The sequence below is a fragment of the Cololabis saira genome, chromosome 3 (assembly GCF_033807715.1).
Source record: "Cololabis saira isolate AMF1-May2022 chromosome 3, fColSai1.1, whole genome shotgun sequence".
Lineage (NCBI taxonomy): Eukaryota > Metazoa > Chordata > Actinopteri > Beloniformes > Belonidae > Cololabis > Cololabis saira.
This window is the reverse complement of record NC_084589.1, coordinates 8,233,184-8,250,404: the sequence shown is the minus strand read 5'-3', so window position 1 is coordinate 8,250,404 and position 17,221 is coordinate 8,233,184. Positions and strand designations below refer to the sequence as shown.

The following is a 17,221-nucleotide window of genomic DNA, read 5'->3' as shown; positions in this document are numbered from 1 at the left end:
TATTGATTTAATTTGCCTGAAGATGATTATTTTGTACTTTTGTCTGTTTGAATGGTTGTGTTAAAAAATAATTCAGACTTTGCTCAACAGTTACTCAGTACTTTAGTAGTTTTTTTCACCAAGTACTTTTTTACTTTTACTCAAGTAATTATTTGGATGACTACTTTTTACTTCTACTTGAGTCATATTATTCTGAAGTAACAGTACTTTTACTTGAGGACAATCGTTGGCTCCTCTACCCAGCCCTGATTATTAATAAGAAAGTCATCATTGAAAGAATGAAAGGAGGAAGAGCGCAGGCCACGCCCCTCGGCGCTACGTCCTGACGTGGTTGCATGTGGGCGGGGCCATCGGCCTACGTGATGACGTGTTGTTGTGGGCGGGGCCAGAACAGCAGCAGGGAGAGGAGAGGATGCTAACCTCGCAGGTGAGATCAATAACAACCACATCTACAGGAGATACAGCATAACAATGGCCCAAGTGAGGGGGGCTTTTCCTGGCGAATGAGGGACAGAAGTGACAGAAATATGGCCGGCAGTTCAGGGCAGATGCTCCCACATGCTAGCTGAGCAGCTAGCTCGAGCTGGCGTCAAGGCTGATTTATGGTTCCGCGTTTAATCGACGGCGTAGGGGACGCGTCGTCGCTTACCCTACGCCGTAGGCTCTGCGTCGGTGTAACGCGGAACCATAAATCAGCCTTTAGTAGGTCAGTGTTGTGTCAGTCCGGTTTCCTGATTCATAATAATAGCTAATAAACAATCAAACAATCAAACGTGATTGACGCGGTGACGTTACAACCTAACTTGACTGTTTTTATCCTGTTTCCACCCACCTTTGATGAAAAACCTCATGGATCCCAAATGGAAGTATAGTTTATTCATTTTTTTCAATTATATTTTTATTTGTTTTTACCATTTTAAAGACATGCAGGACAAAAACAACACAGCAAAATCAAAAGAAGAATAAAAGAAGAAGTGGTTACTTAAAGTAAAAAGAACAACTTGTAAACCAAATAGGCAAGGTAAGTTTACATGACTGTCTCAGAAAATTAGAATATTGTGATAAAGTCCTTTATTTTCTGTAATGCAATTAAAAAAAAAAAAAAAAATGTCATACATTCTGGATTCATTACAAATCAACTGAAATATTGCAAGGCTTTTATTATTTTAATATTGCTGATTATGGCTTACAGTTTAAGATTAAGATTCCCAGAATATTAACATTTTTTGAGATAGGATATTTGAGTTTTCTTAAGCTGTAAGCCATGATCAGCAATATTAAAATAATCAAAGGCTTGCAATATTTCAGTTGATTTGTAATGAATCCAGAAAGTATGACATTTTTGTTTTTGTAATTGCATTACAGAAAATCACAATATTCTAATTTTCTGAGACAGTCCTGTATTTGTATAGCAGAATTCAACACAAGGTAATTCAAAGTGCTTTACATCAACATTAAAAGCAGCAAGACACAACTAAACAGTAAATAACAAATAAAATGAAATAAAATGTTAAGAAAAGAGGTAAAATAATGAAAAGCACAAGTTGTTAAAAAGTAAGGACAGTAGAGTACAGCAGGTACATCTCATTCTTACAATGGCAAGAATTACGTTTCTATACGGTCAAAACGTACAAAGACCGGGTCTAATACAGTATTACAAAAGTAATCTGTAACAATTTGTACGGTGAATTAAACCAATTTGACAATTCTATGCCACAATGCCTGTTTCCAGGTCTTATTTCACACAACTGACGAGAATTACGTTTCTATACGGTCAAAACGTACAAAGACCAGGTCAAATACAGTGTTAGAAAGTAATCTGTGCCGATACATAAATAATCAAATCAAATGAGCCATGGTCACAGTGCATATATGTCTCTTTTGTACACAGAATCCAGGCATGGCCAGCCATGCTGGATGAATGTCAGAGGTCCATAAGTGGTTGCCATATTCTCAGAAAAACATCCCCCTTATTTTTTAGAGTGTACGTGCGTTGTTCCAAACGCAAAGTGTCATTCAAAGTTTGTTTAAACAGGTTAAATGTAGGGGGTCTGTGCTGATTCCAGTTGAGTAGAATGCATTTCTTCACTATGTAGGATATTATAGCAATCCTCTTCGTGTGTGTGGGATCCAGTGTCTTGTCCAGTTCTGTACCAAAACGATAACGTATTGGTGTACTGTCTAGTGGGGTCTCTACAACCTTGACAGTTAAGTCATGTACAGCCTTCCAAAAGTGCTTTAATTTTCTGCATTCCCAAAAGATGTGTATAGTTGACCTTATACATGTTTTGCAGCGATGACATCTAGGGGATGAGTTAGGAAACATCTTACTTAGACGGAGCGGCGTGACAGTGAAATAAAGACATTCTGACACATACTATCCCACTGGTCCTCACTAGTATAGTTTATTTTAACCCTGTCTTAAATATAATGTAGTCATTTGGAGTTGGCATCCCGAGGTTAAGGGTTAGGTAAAATCAAAAGAGCAAGGACTGAGTTATGGATGAGTACAGTTTCTTGGCAAACCCTATTCGTATTATCAATCTTTTTCATAGATTTAAAGTAGTTGGTAAAAAAAATGTAAAAAATATAGTAAAGGAGGGAGTATTTCCACTCCACTTACAAGTGTGAATATGATATTTACCCAAAATAATCACCAGGTTGATGATGTTTGAATATTTAGGATCCAAGTTATCCGTATAATAAATAACATCATTGTAAGTAAAAACAGGAATTTCGTCAATTTTTAAAGATAACCAAATATGAATGTCAGACCAAAAGGACTTTGTAAAAGAGCAATTGAAAAAAAGATGTTCAATGGTTTCGGCCTCAGAAGAACAAAATATGCAATATGCAATATCAACTTCCAATTTAAAACCTTCTGTGTAACAAATCATTAACAGGATATATTGCTGATGCTATTTTAAAGTGGGTTGTAAGAACTGATCACCACAGACTGAAGGTGTGGTCACACACCATGAAGGACAGGATAACAATTTTCTGTCAGTGAATATAAGAGTATTAGGATGTTTTCCAGTTCTGTGTAATATGTTAACACATTTGTATCCTGGTTTGTGTTGAGTAAGTTTCGGTGCAGACACCAACAACAGGATTAGTTGCAGAACAGGTAGGTTGAGCGTTTCCTGTAGGAGGTTCAGAGTTGCTTATGCTGTTCTGGTGATGTTAGGAATTCAAGATGATTTATTCTGATTCAAAAGATTTATTTTGCTGTTATTTTGTATAATAGAGACACAACTGTGTGCTGTTATAGGTTATGCTTTCTTCAATTTAATTTTAACCCCTAAAGGCTTTGATGCAAAGCTGTTTTAACTGTTGGGTTAAGTTTTTTGTTTTGGTGTGAGTGTTTATTTAGGTGCAGTTTGTACTCATTTCTTTCACCACACACCAACACGTCCACCACACACGTCTCAGGAAGTGCTTTATTATGATGTCTCCTGACAATGAAAAGAGTTTGGCTTTCTCACTATTATAAGCTTCTAAGAGGTTTTGTTGTAGCCTCATTATAATTTCATTTTTGAATTATATAATTCTAATTTGTCATCGTAATTTGTTTACTTTAATTTTCAAGTTACATTTGGTAATTAAAAAATATTTTAATTGATCTGTTTAATTGAATTTCATTTCGTAAATAATTTTTTTTAATTTTGATTATTTTTCTAAATATGTTTGATATTTTTCTTCTACTTTAGTCCAGAAACACATTTTTCAAGACTTTCCCTGTGATACATGCTTATAGTGCATATGCGACATGCATGAATTGCACTAATTTAAGCATCTGAAATCCAATATAATTTCTATACAGGAAACATACCTATATATAAATAACGCCAAGCTTTGCACAATATAACTGTGCAAAAGCTTGGAGTGAACATATTAATCAAGTTTGTTAGACAGCATTTTTCCATCTCCGTAATATCACAAAGATTAGGAAAATCCTCTCACAGATTGATGCGGAAAAACTAGTTCATGCGTTTGTATCTTTTAGACTAGATTACTGTAATGTGTTATTAGCAGGATGTCCAAGTAATTCTCTGAATATCCTCCAGCTGATCCAAAATGCAGCAGCAGCGAGTGCTGACAGGAATCAGCAGGAGAGACCACGTCTCTCCAATGTTAGAGTCGCTCCATTGGCTACCCGTAAAATTCAGAATCCAACTTAAAATTGTATTACTTGCGTATAAAGTCCAAAGCGGCTTAGCTCCGCATTATTTGCAAGACCTGATAGTGCCTTATGTTCCTAACAGAGCTCTCTGTTCTCAGAGTGCAGGTTTACTCGTAGTTCCTAGAATCCAAATGTAGATTTGGAGGGCGGGCGTTCTGCTATCAGGAACCGTTACTATGGAAACAACTTCCAATCTGGGTTAAGGAGGCTGACACCACCTCCACCTTTAAAACCAAACTGAAAACCTTTCTGTTTAGTAAAGCCTATAGTTAGTGTTTAGTAAACCTCAAGTTAGTGTTTAGTAAACCTCTAGTTAGTGTTTAGTAAACCTCTAGTTAGTGTTTAGTAAACCTCTAGTTAGTGTTTAGTAAACCTCTAGTTAGTGTAAACTCTAGTGTGTTAGGGTTAGTAGTCGTAGCTGCAGCTGCAGGACCAGACTAGAGCAGCTGGTCTGAAACAGAAGCTGCGTCTGAAATTCCATCCTTCCACCCTAATGAGTAGCAAAAACAGTATTTGAGATTTTTTAGTGCCTCCGAAACATTAGTATGTACTCGATAGTATGTACTATCCATACTCATTCCGGAGAAATGTATTACTACGGATTGATGGACAAGACACTAGCTAAGCAGAAACTTCCCACAATGCAATGCAGCGGTGTTTGGTTGCTAAGTGCTGCGCATGACTTATGTCATAAGTATAATATTAAGTATAATAATATTATTAATATAATATTAATATCATATTAAGATTATAATATTCATATATAATATTAGTATATAATGTCATCTTGTTTGGGCCAAGATAAATGGGAAATAGCAGAGCAGTGCTGCTACTGCTGCTGTGACAGGAGTTGTTACCATGGTAACAACTCCCCCTCCCAACGGCAGGAAGTGCTGTGTGGCTCTGAGTAGTACGTCGCAATTAATGCATACTACTCATATTTACCCAAAAGTGTGCCGAACTTAAGTATACTTTTGAGTATATACTGTTTAATATGGCATTTTGGATGCAGTGAGAGCTTCATCCTAGACATGCTGCTATAGAGCTACGCTTGTTTGTTTGTTTTTGTTTATTTATTACTGGTCTTCAGCAGGAGGGTCCCCCCCTTATGATCCTGATCATGGTTCCCTCTTAAAGGGGAGATTTTGACAACATCTCAGCAGTTCTCTGTGATTTGTGGCTAACGCGGTCCATTCCTGTCCCTGCAGCATGTGATGACTGAGTCCTGAAGACCGTGGGGGGTCTGGTGGCACTTGCAGCAGGCGCCCAGCTTAGATGAAGGATGAAGAGCCCGGTGCACAGATGCAGGGACGTGGAGCACGGACGTGGACAGAGTGGGACCGGGACGGTGTCCACCTTCCTGCAGGCTGAGCAACGCATCCCCATCTCCAAAGATGTCATCACTTCCTCCTCCGCCTCGGCAATGTGGTTCATCAGGGACACCTGCGGCATCGTGTGCGCCGTCATCACGTGGATGCTGGTGTTGTACGCCGAGTTCGTGGTGCTGTTCGTAATGTTGCTCCCCTCCAAGAATCTGACGTACAGCATCGTGAACGGGACGTTGTTCAACACGCTGGCCTTTCTCGCCCTCGCCTCACACCTCCGGGCCATGTGTACTGACCCTGTTAGTGAGACTTTTTTCTTTTTTTTGTGTGTCAAAAACTATTTTCTTATTTTTGATCAATGCCCAGCAACTTTATGCTAATTTTCCTTGTTTGTTTTTTTTCTGTTAGGGTGCCGTGCCAAAGGGGAATGCCACTAAAGAATACATAGAAAGCCTTCAACTGAAACCAGGACAGGTGGTCTACAAATGTCCAAAGTGCTGCAGCATCAAGCCTGACCGAGCGCACCACTGCAGGTAGGGGACACACTGGCCACGGTTACATGATGGTTTTTAATTCGGAATGAATTATTCCGGATTAAATAATTCAGAATTAAACTATTTTCCTTCGAGATTACATGGAAATAGTAATTCCGAATTGAGGTTTACACGTTTGATGGTCTTTCTCCAATTCCTCTTCAGGTCTGGGGGTTGGGAAGGTTCTGATTGGATAGGGGGGCGGACCGGAAGTTACGTCTACCGGAAGAAAAACAAACTTACTCGATTAGCAACAACATGGAGGACCACATTATTAGATCATTATTAGCATCCTTTTGTATTATTAGCCGCTACAACTTTGAAAAGCTCACAATTGTTATGTTTCCTGTTTCCATCTGTTCTTTTAATTATTTCCAGGTCCTCCAAGCTATTTATTAAATAAATGGTCTCTGCTCTTCACCAGCGTTTACTGCGTGCTGCCATCTTGAAACTTTGTTTGGAAAACCAGCCCAGCGCGGAATATAAGCGTCATGGAGACAGACGGGCGAGGGAACGAGCAGAAAGAAAGACTGGAATTAATTTAAAGTGGAATGAGTGTTTACATGATCTGGAATTATTCTATTCGGATTTCAAATCGGAATAAACCAGCCACTTACTTCGGAATTAAGTTTAATTCGGAATGGCCATTTTCATTCGAATTAGGTGTTTACCTGGTAATTTTTACTTATTTTAAATCGGATTTAATTTTAATTCTGAATCAAATTGGAATTACCCATGTAAACGCACTCATTGTGGGTTAATCTGAGCTCCTGACTTTAAATAAGTTGGAATATTTAAATGAAAGGTTGAGACTATGACTGTGTTTCCATGCATCAATAACCCTTTTAAAACCCGAATATTGGCAATAACCCAAATTTGCACGGCCATGTAAACACCAATAACCCCTTTGAATGACCCGAATTTGCTCATATTCCGGTTTTTAAAAACCCGAATATGACCCCTGGGTTATTCCTTTTAAAACCTGAATATTGGGTCATGTAAACGCCAAACAGAATATCCCCATCAAACGGAACAGGAATTTGTTTTCTGCACATGTTCTGTTCACAAGGAATCCTGGTCTTTTGAGTCCAGGAAGTTCTTTTAAACATGGGGAAACGCAAGATCACGCCACACTTTTGGAGTGAGGAAGAGACTAATCACTTTATAAATGTAATGAAGGATATGAACATTTTGGCATTTGTAGACGGTAGAAAGTACTGGGATAGCGAGATTTACAAGAAGGTGAGAGAAAAGTTGCCCAAAGGAGCATTTGTTTTGAATTTGGATACAGGAAGAAGAAGTGGAAATGACGCTAATTGCGTCATCACGTTCTCTGCGCGTCGCTGGTTTGATTGAGATATCCCGAATGATTAATCACCATGTAAACGGAATATTCTGAATGTTTCAGTAACCGGAATATTAGCTATAACCCGAATTTTGACTGCATGTAAACGTAGTCAATGTCATTTAACCAAGTGTGCTGGTGCCAATTAGATAACTGGACCCAGGGATGAACTTACACAAAAATATAACAGTTACTGTATTTTTCACACTATTATTTAACATGCTTAATTTTCTCAAAAGTCGGCAATGCGCCCATATAATCATCACCTTATGTATGAATGTGCTTACTGACCTTGAACCAGTTTTACGTGGTACACTGAACTCGAGAATCTGTGCGACTTTGGTAGTGACGAAGCCGCTCCACGTAATTCATGGTTCAGCTGACACATTAAAGTCTGTCCTTGGTCAGACAACGGTAGATAATGAATTATGTAGCACTGCCAACCAACCATCATCCAATTCTAGTCAGTGTTACTTTACTGTAATTAAACGTCAAGCCAACGTCAGGTCTACAGACTCTCACACTAACTTCAGGTGTCTGCTATCCCTGGCAACGATGAACCAATCAGAAAACAGGACGTAGTACGACACTAACCTCAACCACTTTTTATTTCTGGATTCATGGAAGACGAATGATTTAAAATGTGAGAGTATTGTTCTGTTTTAGTTACAACTGAATATCGTTCAAGTTGAATAAAGTTCAACTTACCAGACTTTTTGTTTCACTTTATATGTTTTATCGTGGTCCTTATAACCCGCCTTGTGTATGAAAACAAACCCATTCGTTGATATTACACCCTATAAGGCGGTACTATGGCCTGATAGTCCACAAAAATACGCAATGTTAGGATGCAGCTAAATGCTGAACCTTTTAGGAAAAAGGTACATTCAACATTTTTGTAGTTATAATAGTTTTAAAATAAAGATTTAAAAACATTTTGGAGGGGAAAATAAGCAAGATCTGTGTGAGACTGCGTTTCTGAATCATCCACATCCACAGTGTTTAGAACATTAGGATTTATTAACACAGATAACTGCAGGACACAAGCAGGACACAAGCGAGGACACTGCAAGGAGACCGACCTCGTCCAGATGAATGGAAGTGCCATGTAGTCAGAAATAAAATAAAATGAAAAAGTCAACAAAAACAACAACTTAATGTCCTTTGTTCCTGATGTTGTGCCACACAGCAGGCGCTGTTTCAGTTATCAAGAGTTATTAATAATTGTCCTTCGACAATTATTAATGATATTAATGATAATAATATGATAATAAAGTAGATTATTTATCAAATTGAATTATCAAAATGAATTAATCAAAACGGGGCACATCCTGATGTAATCAGGAAAATGATAACTACAGCAAAATCAGTCTCAGGATGAATTATTTTACAGAATAATAGTTGAAGGAAGGAATACGAACACAGGCCCTGGCAAACCAGCATTTGTAACAAAATATGTGTAAAATAAACACAAACAACTTCTCTCATTCAAATTAATCTGAATTTATTTACATAAGTGTCAAGTTGGCAAGACGACACTTCGGATAAATTCTGATGCCTAAACTACACATAAAAAAACATTAACTTCATAAAAAGGAACAATACATTGTTTTGCCACACAGCAGATAGGGGGCGCTGTTTCGGTTATCAAGAGTTATTAATAATTGTCCTTCAACAATTATTAATAATTAATAAAGTAGATTATTTATCAAATTGAATTATTCAAAATGACTTAATCAAACGGGGAACCACCTGGGCTCTAACCAGGAAAATGATAACTTTGACAGCAGAATCAGTCTCAAAATAGGGAATATTCTACCAGAATAACAGTAAAGGCTATTATTTCTGCAGAATAATGTTGAAGGCTCGTACGAGTTCGGCACTGGCTTTGTCAAATCAGCCATTGTGACAAAATATGTGCAAAACAACATCAAACAACTTCTCTCATTAAAATCAATCAGAATTTATTTACATTTAGGTGTCAAGCAGGTGGAAAAGCGACACCTTGGATAAATCCTGATGGCACTACATTAAAAACATAAAAATCACTAACCATAAAGAGAAGTAATAATCAAAAATCAAACGTTAACTACATAAAGGAAAAGAAATCAAAGACAAAGCACGTGATGCAAATATTCCGATTATCCGTGTCTCGAAACAACGTGGCTCAATAAAGATGGCGGCGCCCTCATCACACCACGTGCAATAAGGGAAATGGCGATCACAGTGTTTAAACCGTGAATAACTGGCGAAACGGCGCCACAAAATGAACAAACAACAGTAATATGCATAGAGTAAACAACGTTGAACACAAATTTAGCTCTAAACCGCTCTAAATTAAACTGATTCAAATCAAATCAAATCAAACTTTATTTATATAGCACTTTTCATACAAATAATGAAACACAAAGTGCTCATTGTATTTGTTATTTACTGTTTAATTGTGTCTTGCCGCTTTTAATGTTGATGTAAAGCACTTTGAATTACCTTGTGTTGAATCGTGCTGTACAAATAAACTTGCCTTGCCTTGCAGTGTCTGCAAAAGGTGCATACGGAAGATGGACCACCACTGTCCGTGGGTCAACAACTGCGTCGGGGAGAACAACCAAAAGTACTTTGTGCTTTTCACGGTACGTGCACTGAGAGAGTGAGGCCCCGTTTACACGTAGAAAAAACGGTGGTGTTTTCATGCGTTTTGGCCGTTCGTTTACCCGAAAACGAAGCACAAAGTCACCAAAAAATCAGTTCTGAAAACTCTGGCCAAAGTGGAGATTTGCAAAACCTCCGTCTTCACGTTTGCTTGTAAACAGAGAGAAACGGACATTTAGGCTTCAGAACGTCACATTATGCGACAGAAACGTCACCAGCGTCATGAGTGCGCCCTGTGTTTACAATTTGTTTGGCCACCGTCAATATTTTCTTGTATTTTACTTGTTTTATATTCTAAAGTAGCACTAAAAGTAACTCCACTTCTCTGTCACTCCAAACCAAAGACTCGTTCATCTTGGAAGTAACTGGAAGTTACTCGTGTCATTTGTTGATGATCTTTTCCAGGATTCTGATTGGCTAGCTTGACTTTATCTTCTCGTTACACTGCCCCCTGTAGGTTTGGCTGCTCATAGCACCTTAACAGATATTTATGCAGGTTTGTGTAAATGATGGTCTTTTTCAAACGTAGAGGGGGAAATATCAGTTTTTGTAAATACCCGGCTATGTGGAAACGTGGCCAGAGTCTTTAAAAACGAATACGGGCTGAGTGAACACGTTAAAACAGCTGAGAGATCAATGTTCTCCCTCTGCTGGAGTGTATCAAGGCTTGGTTAAATCCACGTCGGGTTGTTGTTGTTCTGCGCCGCCAATTGTTCCACAATTTGTTCTCTGTCTCGACCCAGATGTACATCGCACTCGTCTCCCTTCATGCTCTGCTCATGGTGGTCTTCCATTTCCTCTACTGCTTTGAAGATGATTGGACCAGTGAGTATTTCTTATTTTTAGTGCTCAGTTTGACTAATCTAGAAAACAACAGTGCAGATCTGAAGTGATGACCCACCTTTGAGATGTCTTGGTCCATCGTTTTTGAGATTTAAATTTGAATTTACTTGCTCTTATGAAAGCAGCTTGTAATGTCACCATTTCATCACCAACATCATTTATTTCTCGTGTTGTCCTTCGGGTCATTCTGACTCCAAATTAAATCTTGTTTCAACTCAAAAATATAGCTTACTTTTATTTATTCTTTTAATTTAATTTTTTTTCCTTTTTCTTCCTACTTCCTACTTTGTCTGCATATATATTAATGGTTAATACCATGTTGGTAAAAGCCTAAGGCATATAGGCATGCTCGAAATAAATATGAATTGATTGATATATATATATATATATATATGCATTTTTAATATATCATATATATTTAATTTATTTATATATATATATATATTATTTTTTATGTATTATTTATTTTATATAATATATATGTATTTTTTGTATTTTTTCTTAATTTATTATTATTTGTTTTATATATATATTTATATATATATATATATATATATATATATATATATATATATATTTTTTTTTTTATTTATCTATATATATATATATATATATATATATATATATCTATATATATATTTTTTTTTTTATTATATTATTAAAAAATAGTTTACTTTTATATAAGCAAGGTCTGTTGGCCCTAGTTGAGAAAAACAAAGGGAGGCACAGAAATGATTGACAGCTGCAGTTATGTGCCAGTGTCTCAGTCAGGAGTGGATCAAACCATCCCAGAACGGGGACGACTCTGGGATCAAATTCAGGATACTGACATGAAATACTGAACAAAGAATATTGCTTATAAATGTACATTTGATAAAACATATTTATTATACAATAGCTTTGGCCAAAGTCAACTCCAGTTTTCAAAGTTATTCTTCTTAAATCTCACGTTACGTACCCACCTGAAGTATTGCAAGTGTTATATGTTATGAGTGTCAGTGAATCCCAGCAGGGTCATTTCAGACTCCAGAGGACAAAAGAGACATGGCAGTCGGGCAGACTTTATTGGTGTTTTTCCACTAGTACCTACTCAGCCTGACTCGACACGCCCTCGTTTCTTTTCAACACCCAGATGAGAAGTAGGAGGTTGGAGTGAAGCTGCTGTGACGTATTTGATTGTGTATCTAAATGAATAAGACAACACTAAAGATGTAGAACCTGGAGGAGATGATAGATGTGCTGCTGGATCTGTGGCTTGTGTTTGATATCAAGTTAAAAAATGAGAGAGAGAGAAGCTTCAAGCAGCAACGCTTTTCTTTTAGTTTGTCTCTGCGCTGCTGAAAAGTCAGCTGGAGCCGTGAGCAGCTATGAAGAGACAGAGCTCCTGGTAGATCTGGTCGTTCCTTATCGTCTAGATCCCTTTTTAATTCTCTCCTCAGCACCAGGTTTATGAACATCTGCACCTCAGAGTTGGATCATGAAACAGACTTCTGCTGCCTTTGCTGGTCGAATAAAATGAACACATAAAAAAAAAACAGCTGCTTAGTTCTCTTATGCCTTGGGCCGGCTCTGTTTCAGCATGTGGCCTTTAAAATGTTGTCTGTAATTGATTTTTGAAGATTGGTCTATAAAAATACAATTAATACATTTCAGGTCGGAGAATTACAGTTTTTATTTGGATTACCCAGCGTGGCCAGGTGGTGGCTTCACGGTCGGGCCCTTCTGTGTGGCGCTTACAGGTTTTCCCCACGTCTGCCCCGGTCTCATCCAGACTCTCCAGGGTCCTGCTGATTTGGTTTATTGTCGTCTTTTGATTTTCATGTAAAAGCATCTCAGTATCATTTGGATTGTTATACTGACTGATCTCAGTGTGTGGTTGCACAGCTGTTTTCTTTTTCTTAAGTTGCATTCGTTCTTCACTACAACTAGGGCTGGGGATCCATTCAAATGTCAAGAATCGATTCGATTCCAATTCTTAAGATTCAGAATCGATTATCAAGATCCGATTTGATTCTGATATTGATTTGGGTTAGTGTTATTAAAACTGTTTTTTCAGCTGTTGCATAATTATATGACTGTAGTTATGCAACATATTAATACTAGTATTATATTGAGATTCAACAGCAAGTATTGCAGCTAATGATGCTGTAAGGACCAATCAGCTCCCAGAATGCTGATAGAACTGCTTTCAGAAACATTTTGTGGAGCAGAATTATCAAACAGATCCAGGGAGGAAACAGAGACGGATGAAATTACTTTTATTTTTCCCACATGCCGTTTAATTTCTTTTCCATTTTTGGTCTATTTCGGTTTTAAATTTTTTTAAATTTGGCTTTTAGCATTTTATGCAAATGTAACCCCAAGACCGTATATAAAGTAATGAAATATAGACAATTTATGCAATTATAACTGAAAACTTTAATGTTTTCATACCTTTAAACATATTTAAAGGTAAAAACATGGCACCAGTTATTCTCGTGTCCAACAAAAATTCCTTTTTTGGGTATAAACAAAAAAATACCAAAAGTTGTAATGATGAGAAAAAAAATCGATCTTTAGATATACAAATCGATTTTTGGAATTAATATGAGAATCGATTTAGAATGGGGAAAATCTATTTTTTTCAACACAGGCCTAACTGCAACAGAGGTGAAGCGGTGCACATTTCCTCCCCTGCCTCCTAGAGCTCCTTCACTGTTACATGTGCTGCTCCTAGAACCCAGTAGTCTGTAGTTTTCTCAAACTTCTTCGTGGCCTTTTACTTCGATGTCCCTCCATCCCCCAGAGTGCAGTTCCTTCTCTCCTCCAGCAACAGTCATCCTCCTCATACTCCTGTGCTTTGAAGGCCTCCTCTTCCTCATCTTCACCTCTGTGATGTTCGGCACCCAAGTCCACTCCATCTGTACCGATGAGACTGTAAGTGACCCGTTTAGTGACCTTTTGCATTGCTCCTCTACTCCTCTTTGAGTAGATCCTTTCTCTGCTCAAACCTCCCTCTGTGCTACTCATACACTTTTATTTCACTCAAACCCGTTTTAACCTTCAACCTCGGACGTCTGGCTTCCTGCAGCCAGACGAGCGGAGCGTGAAAAGAGTAGCTCACAAGTTTCTGCTCAAAACAGTGTGTCAAGTGTGTAACTGCCAGAAAGCAAACCACCTTCAGTCTGGCAGACACACACCCAGGAAGCAGAAGATTGCAGTTTTTAAGAGATTGCTATGCTGTCATCCTCTGTTAGTGACTGTTTACTTCTGTAAACGCTGCTTCTAAACGGAGGTTTGGTCTGATATCAGCACTTTTACATCCATTTCCAACAGCCCTTCTCCCCATCTTCCCTCCTCAAATGGGACTCTTATATATCTCTCTGTTTTTGCTTTTCTGGTGAAATTGCATTCATGTGTTCACTGTCGCCAAGGCAACGTTCCTGCCTGCATTTTTTTAGTGCAGCAGCCAATTATTACATTTTAATTTGTAAATAACTGTAATCAATTCTAATTCATGATTAAATTCTTTCTGTTCATCTGTGCAACAACTGCAATTAAAGTTAAATAATTCAGATCATTCTTATAAAGAACAACACGCTGTTTGTTATAGTCTCAGAAGGTTGACTTTATTCTCGAAATTTTGACTTTTTTCTCAATATTTCAACTTTATTCTCGAAATTATACTTTAACATTAATTTCGACTTTTTTTTTTACATTTCGACTTTTTTCTCGAAGTGCATAATGATAAAAAATCTTCCTCCTCTAAAATATTATTTTTATTTTTCTCCTGCCTGGTCCTAATACTCTTCCGTTTAAAGGTTATGGTTCAAAAAATTCCCATCCCCATTTATTTGTATAGCACAATTCAACACCAGGTAATTCAAAGTGCTTTACATCAACATTAAAAGCGGCAAGACACAATTAAACAGTAAATAACAAATAAAATGAAATAAAATGATAAGAAAAGAGGTAAAATATTAAAAAGCACGAGTTGTTAAAAAGGGCTGAATGATACCACGATAAATTAGGCAGTTTTATCGATAACGATAAATGCACAATAAACTTTTCTTTTTTTCTTTTATCATAACACCAAATTTACTGACATGGGAAAATTGTTGTCGGTCATCAATTTTTGTGTCGCTAACAGTAAATTTCCAGGTTTATCAACCAGGCCTATGTAATTATGACATAAATATTCCTATTGTTGTGACATAGTAATGTAGAATAAGATGCAGTTGCTTGCACAGATTTGCAGTTGGCTAAATAATGGGGATATTCTGGAATGATTAAAACATTTTACAACTAATGAAGGGTTCAATTAAGGAGTAGAAGGCTGGAAGAGCACACCCCAGCCAGCGTGGCTGATTCTAGTCCCCCGTTGAAGCCTAACCCTTTGCTCGGATGTCTGCTTTGCACCCATTCTTTCATGGATATTTATGTCACACTTGATTACACTTTTGAAAATCCAGAGTTTGCAACCACGGCTTCGTTTAAATTACAGATTCACATCTGTCGTGCATGAGCATTTTCATACCTTCATTTTAACAGATAAGAGAAGACGGTAATATTTCTGATTGTGACATATTATTGTGCTGATGATGCCACTAGTGCACACCCCTGCCCGCTGGTACTGATCTTAAATGTTGTAAATACAGCCGTTTATGGAAGCTGTCAGCCCTGAACAGGGACAACCTGCCAACACCTAACCATGAGGTTTCTGTTTTCAGAAGGGTTGGTCGTGTGTGAGGACAAACTTCTGCTCTTCCTAAAGGGCAGAAATAAATCTGTTTTCAATCTAGAGATGCATTTGTTAATGAATCAGTTGGAGAAGGAACCTATGGAAGAGTATTAGGACCAGGCAGGAAAAAAGATATTTGAGAGGGGAAGATTATTTTTTATTATTGTGCACTTCGAGAAAAAAGTCGAAATGTCGAGAAATAAGTCAAAACGTCGAGATTAATGTTGAAATACAATTTCAAGAATAAAGTCGAAATTTCGCCTTTTTTCTCGACATTTCGACTTTATTCATGAAATTTTGACTTTTTTCTCAACATTTCGACTTTTTTCTCAAAATTGTACTTCAACATTAATCTCGATATTTTTACTTTTTTCTCGATATTTCGACTTTTTTTTCGACATTTCGACTTATTCTCGACATTTCGACTTATTCTCGACATTTCGACTTTTTTCTCAACATTTTGACTTTTTTCTCGAAATAATACTTCAACATTAATCTCGACATTTCGACTTTTTTCTCGAAGTGCATAATGGCAAAAAAATCTTCCTCCTCTTAAATATTATTTTTATTTTTCTCCTGCCTGGCCCTAACACTCCCTGTCCTGAGATGTTTGGTGTTCCTTTGGACCAATCCGGTCCGTGCGCTTGTCAACTGAAAGTCAACCAAACCAAACTCCTTTCTCTGCCTTGAACTTCTTTTTGTCTGCAACTCTAGGTCAGATGTAGAGAAAAGTTGTCACCGTGTCACTTAGACTTTGACGAAGTCAGAGTTGTACATCTCATTGGGGGAGGGGAGAACTAAGGCCTGCAAAAATCTATATTATCCCTGTACAGAAAACACCCACAGTTGGAATTATAGAGGGAATGCACATGACGTCACAGATGCGACTTCACAGCGGGTTACGCCCACTGAGTGTCAGAAAGACTGAGTTTCAGAAAGACTGAGTGTCAGAAAGACTGAGTGTCAGAAAGACTGAGTGGCAGCGTAAACTTTCAGTTTGAGCAACTGGAAAACATCTAAAATGGGAAAGAGCTGTTGTGCGATCGACTGTACTTATAGATTTAGAAGATTATAGTTATCGTTTTACAGGCTGCCGAAAAATAAGCTTAAGAGAGACAAATGGATCGCTGCAATTCACAGAAACAACTGGAGGCACCGAAACGTGGATTTGTGGTTCCCATTTTGTATCAGGTAATGTTGGATTATTGGGTAGCTAACGTTAAACGGTCAAATCATAAAGTTCGGTGTCCTCGTCACTTTAATTTCACCAACAAATCCTGCCTTGAAGTCGGACCAAGCGTCAAGACTTTTGTAAGCCTTCAAGCTTTGCTTCGTGTATTTCCCCGGCGTAGAAATTAAGTACAAATAAATATCAGAAAACTGGGTTCATGGCCAAATATTAATGTCCATGGACCACTGGTTCTTGGTAACTGTACCAAATATTAATGTCCATGGACCACTGGTTCTTGGGGTAACTGTACCAAATATTAATGTCCATGGACCACTGGTTCTTGGTAACTGTACCAAATATTAATGTCCATGGACCACTGGTTCTTGGTAACTGTACCAAATATTAATGTCCATGGACCACTGGTTCTTGGTAACTGTATCAAATATTAATGT

At 37.7% G+C, this 17,221-nt stretch overlaps 1 protein-coding gene across 2 annotated transcripts in view; it reads left to right on the top strand.

Moving 5' to 3' along the window:
• The first annotated feature begins 378 nt into the window (after positions 1-378).
• Positions 379-17,221, top strand: part of LOC133440854 (palmitoyltransferase ZDHHC3-like) — a 32,002-nt gene continuing 15,159 nt past the window's right edge. For both annotated transcript variants that reach the window (XM_061718182.1, XM_061718183.1), the window contains exons 1-6: positions 379-427; positions 5,392-5,807; positions 5,917-6,041; positions 9,920-10,016; positions 10,779-10,860; positions 13,664-13,794. In XM_061718182.1, the coding sequence (XP_061574166.1) occupies positions 5,466-5,807; positions 5,917-6,041; positions 9,920-10,016; positions 10,779-10,860; positions 13,664-13,794 (777 nt within the window). In that variant the 5' untranslated portion in view covers positions 379-427; positions 5,392-5,465. The remainder of the gene's footprint in view (positions 428-5,391; positions 5,808-5,916; positions 6,042-9,919; positions 10,017-10,778; positions 10,861-13,663; positions 13,795-17,221) is intronic.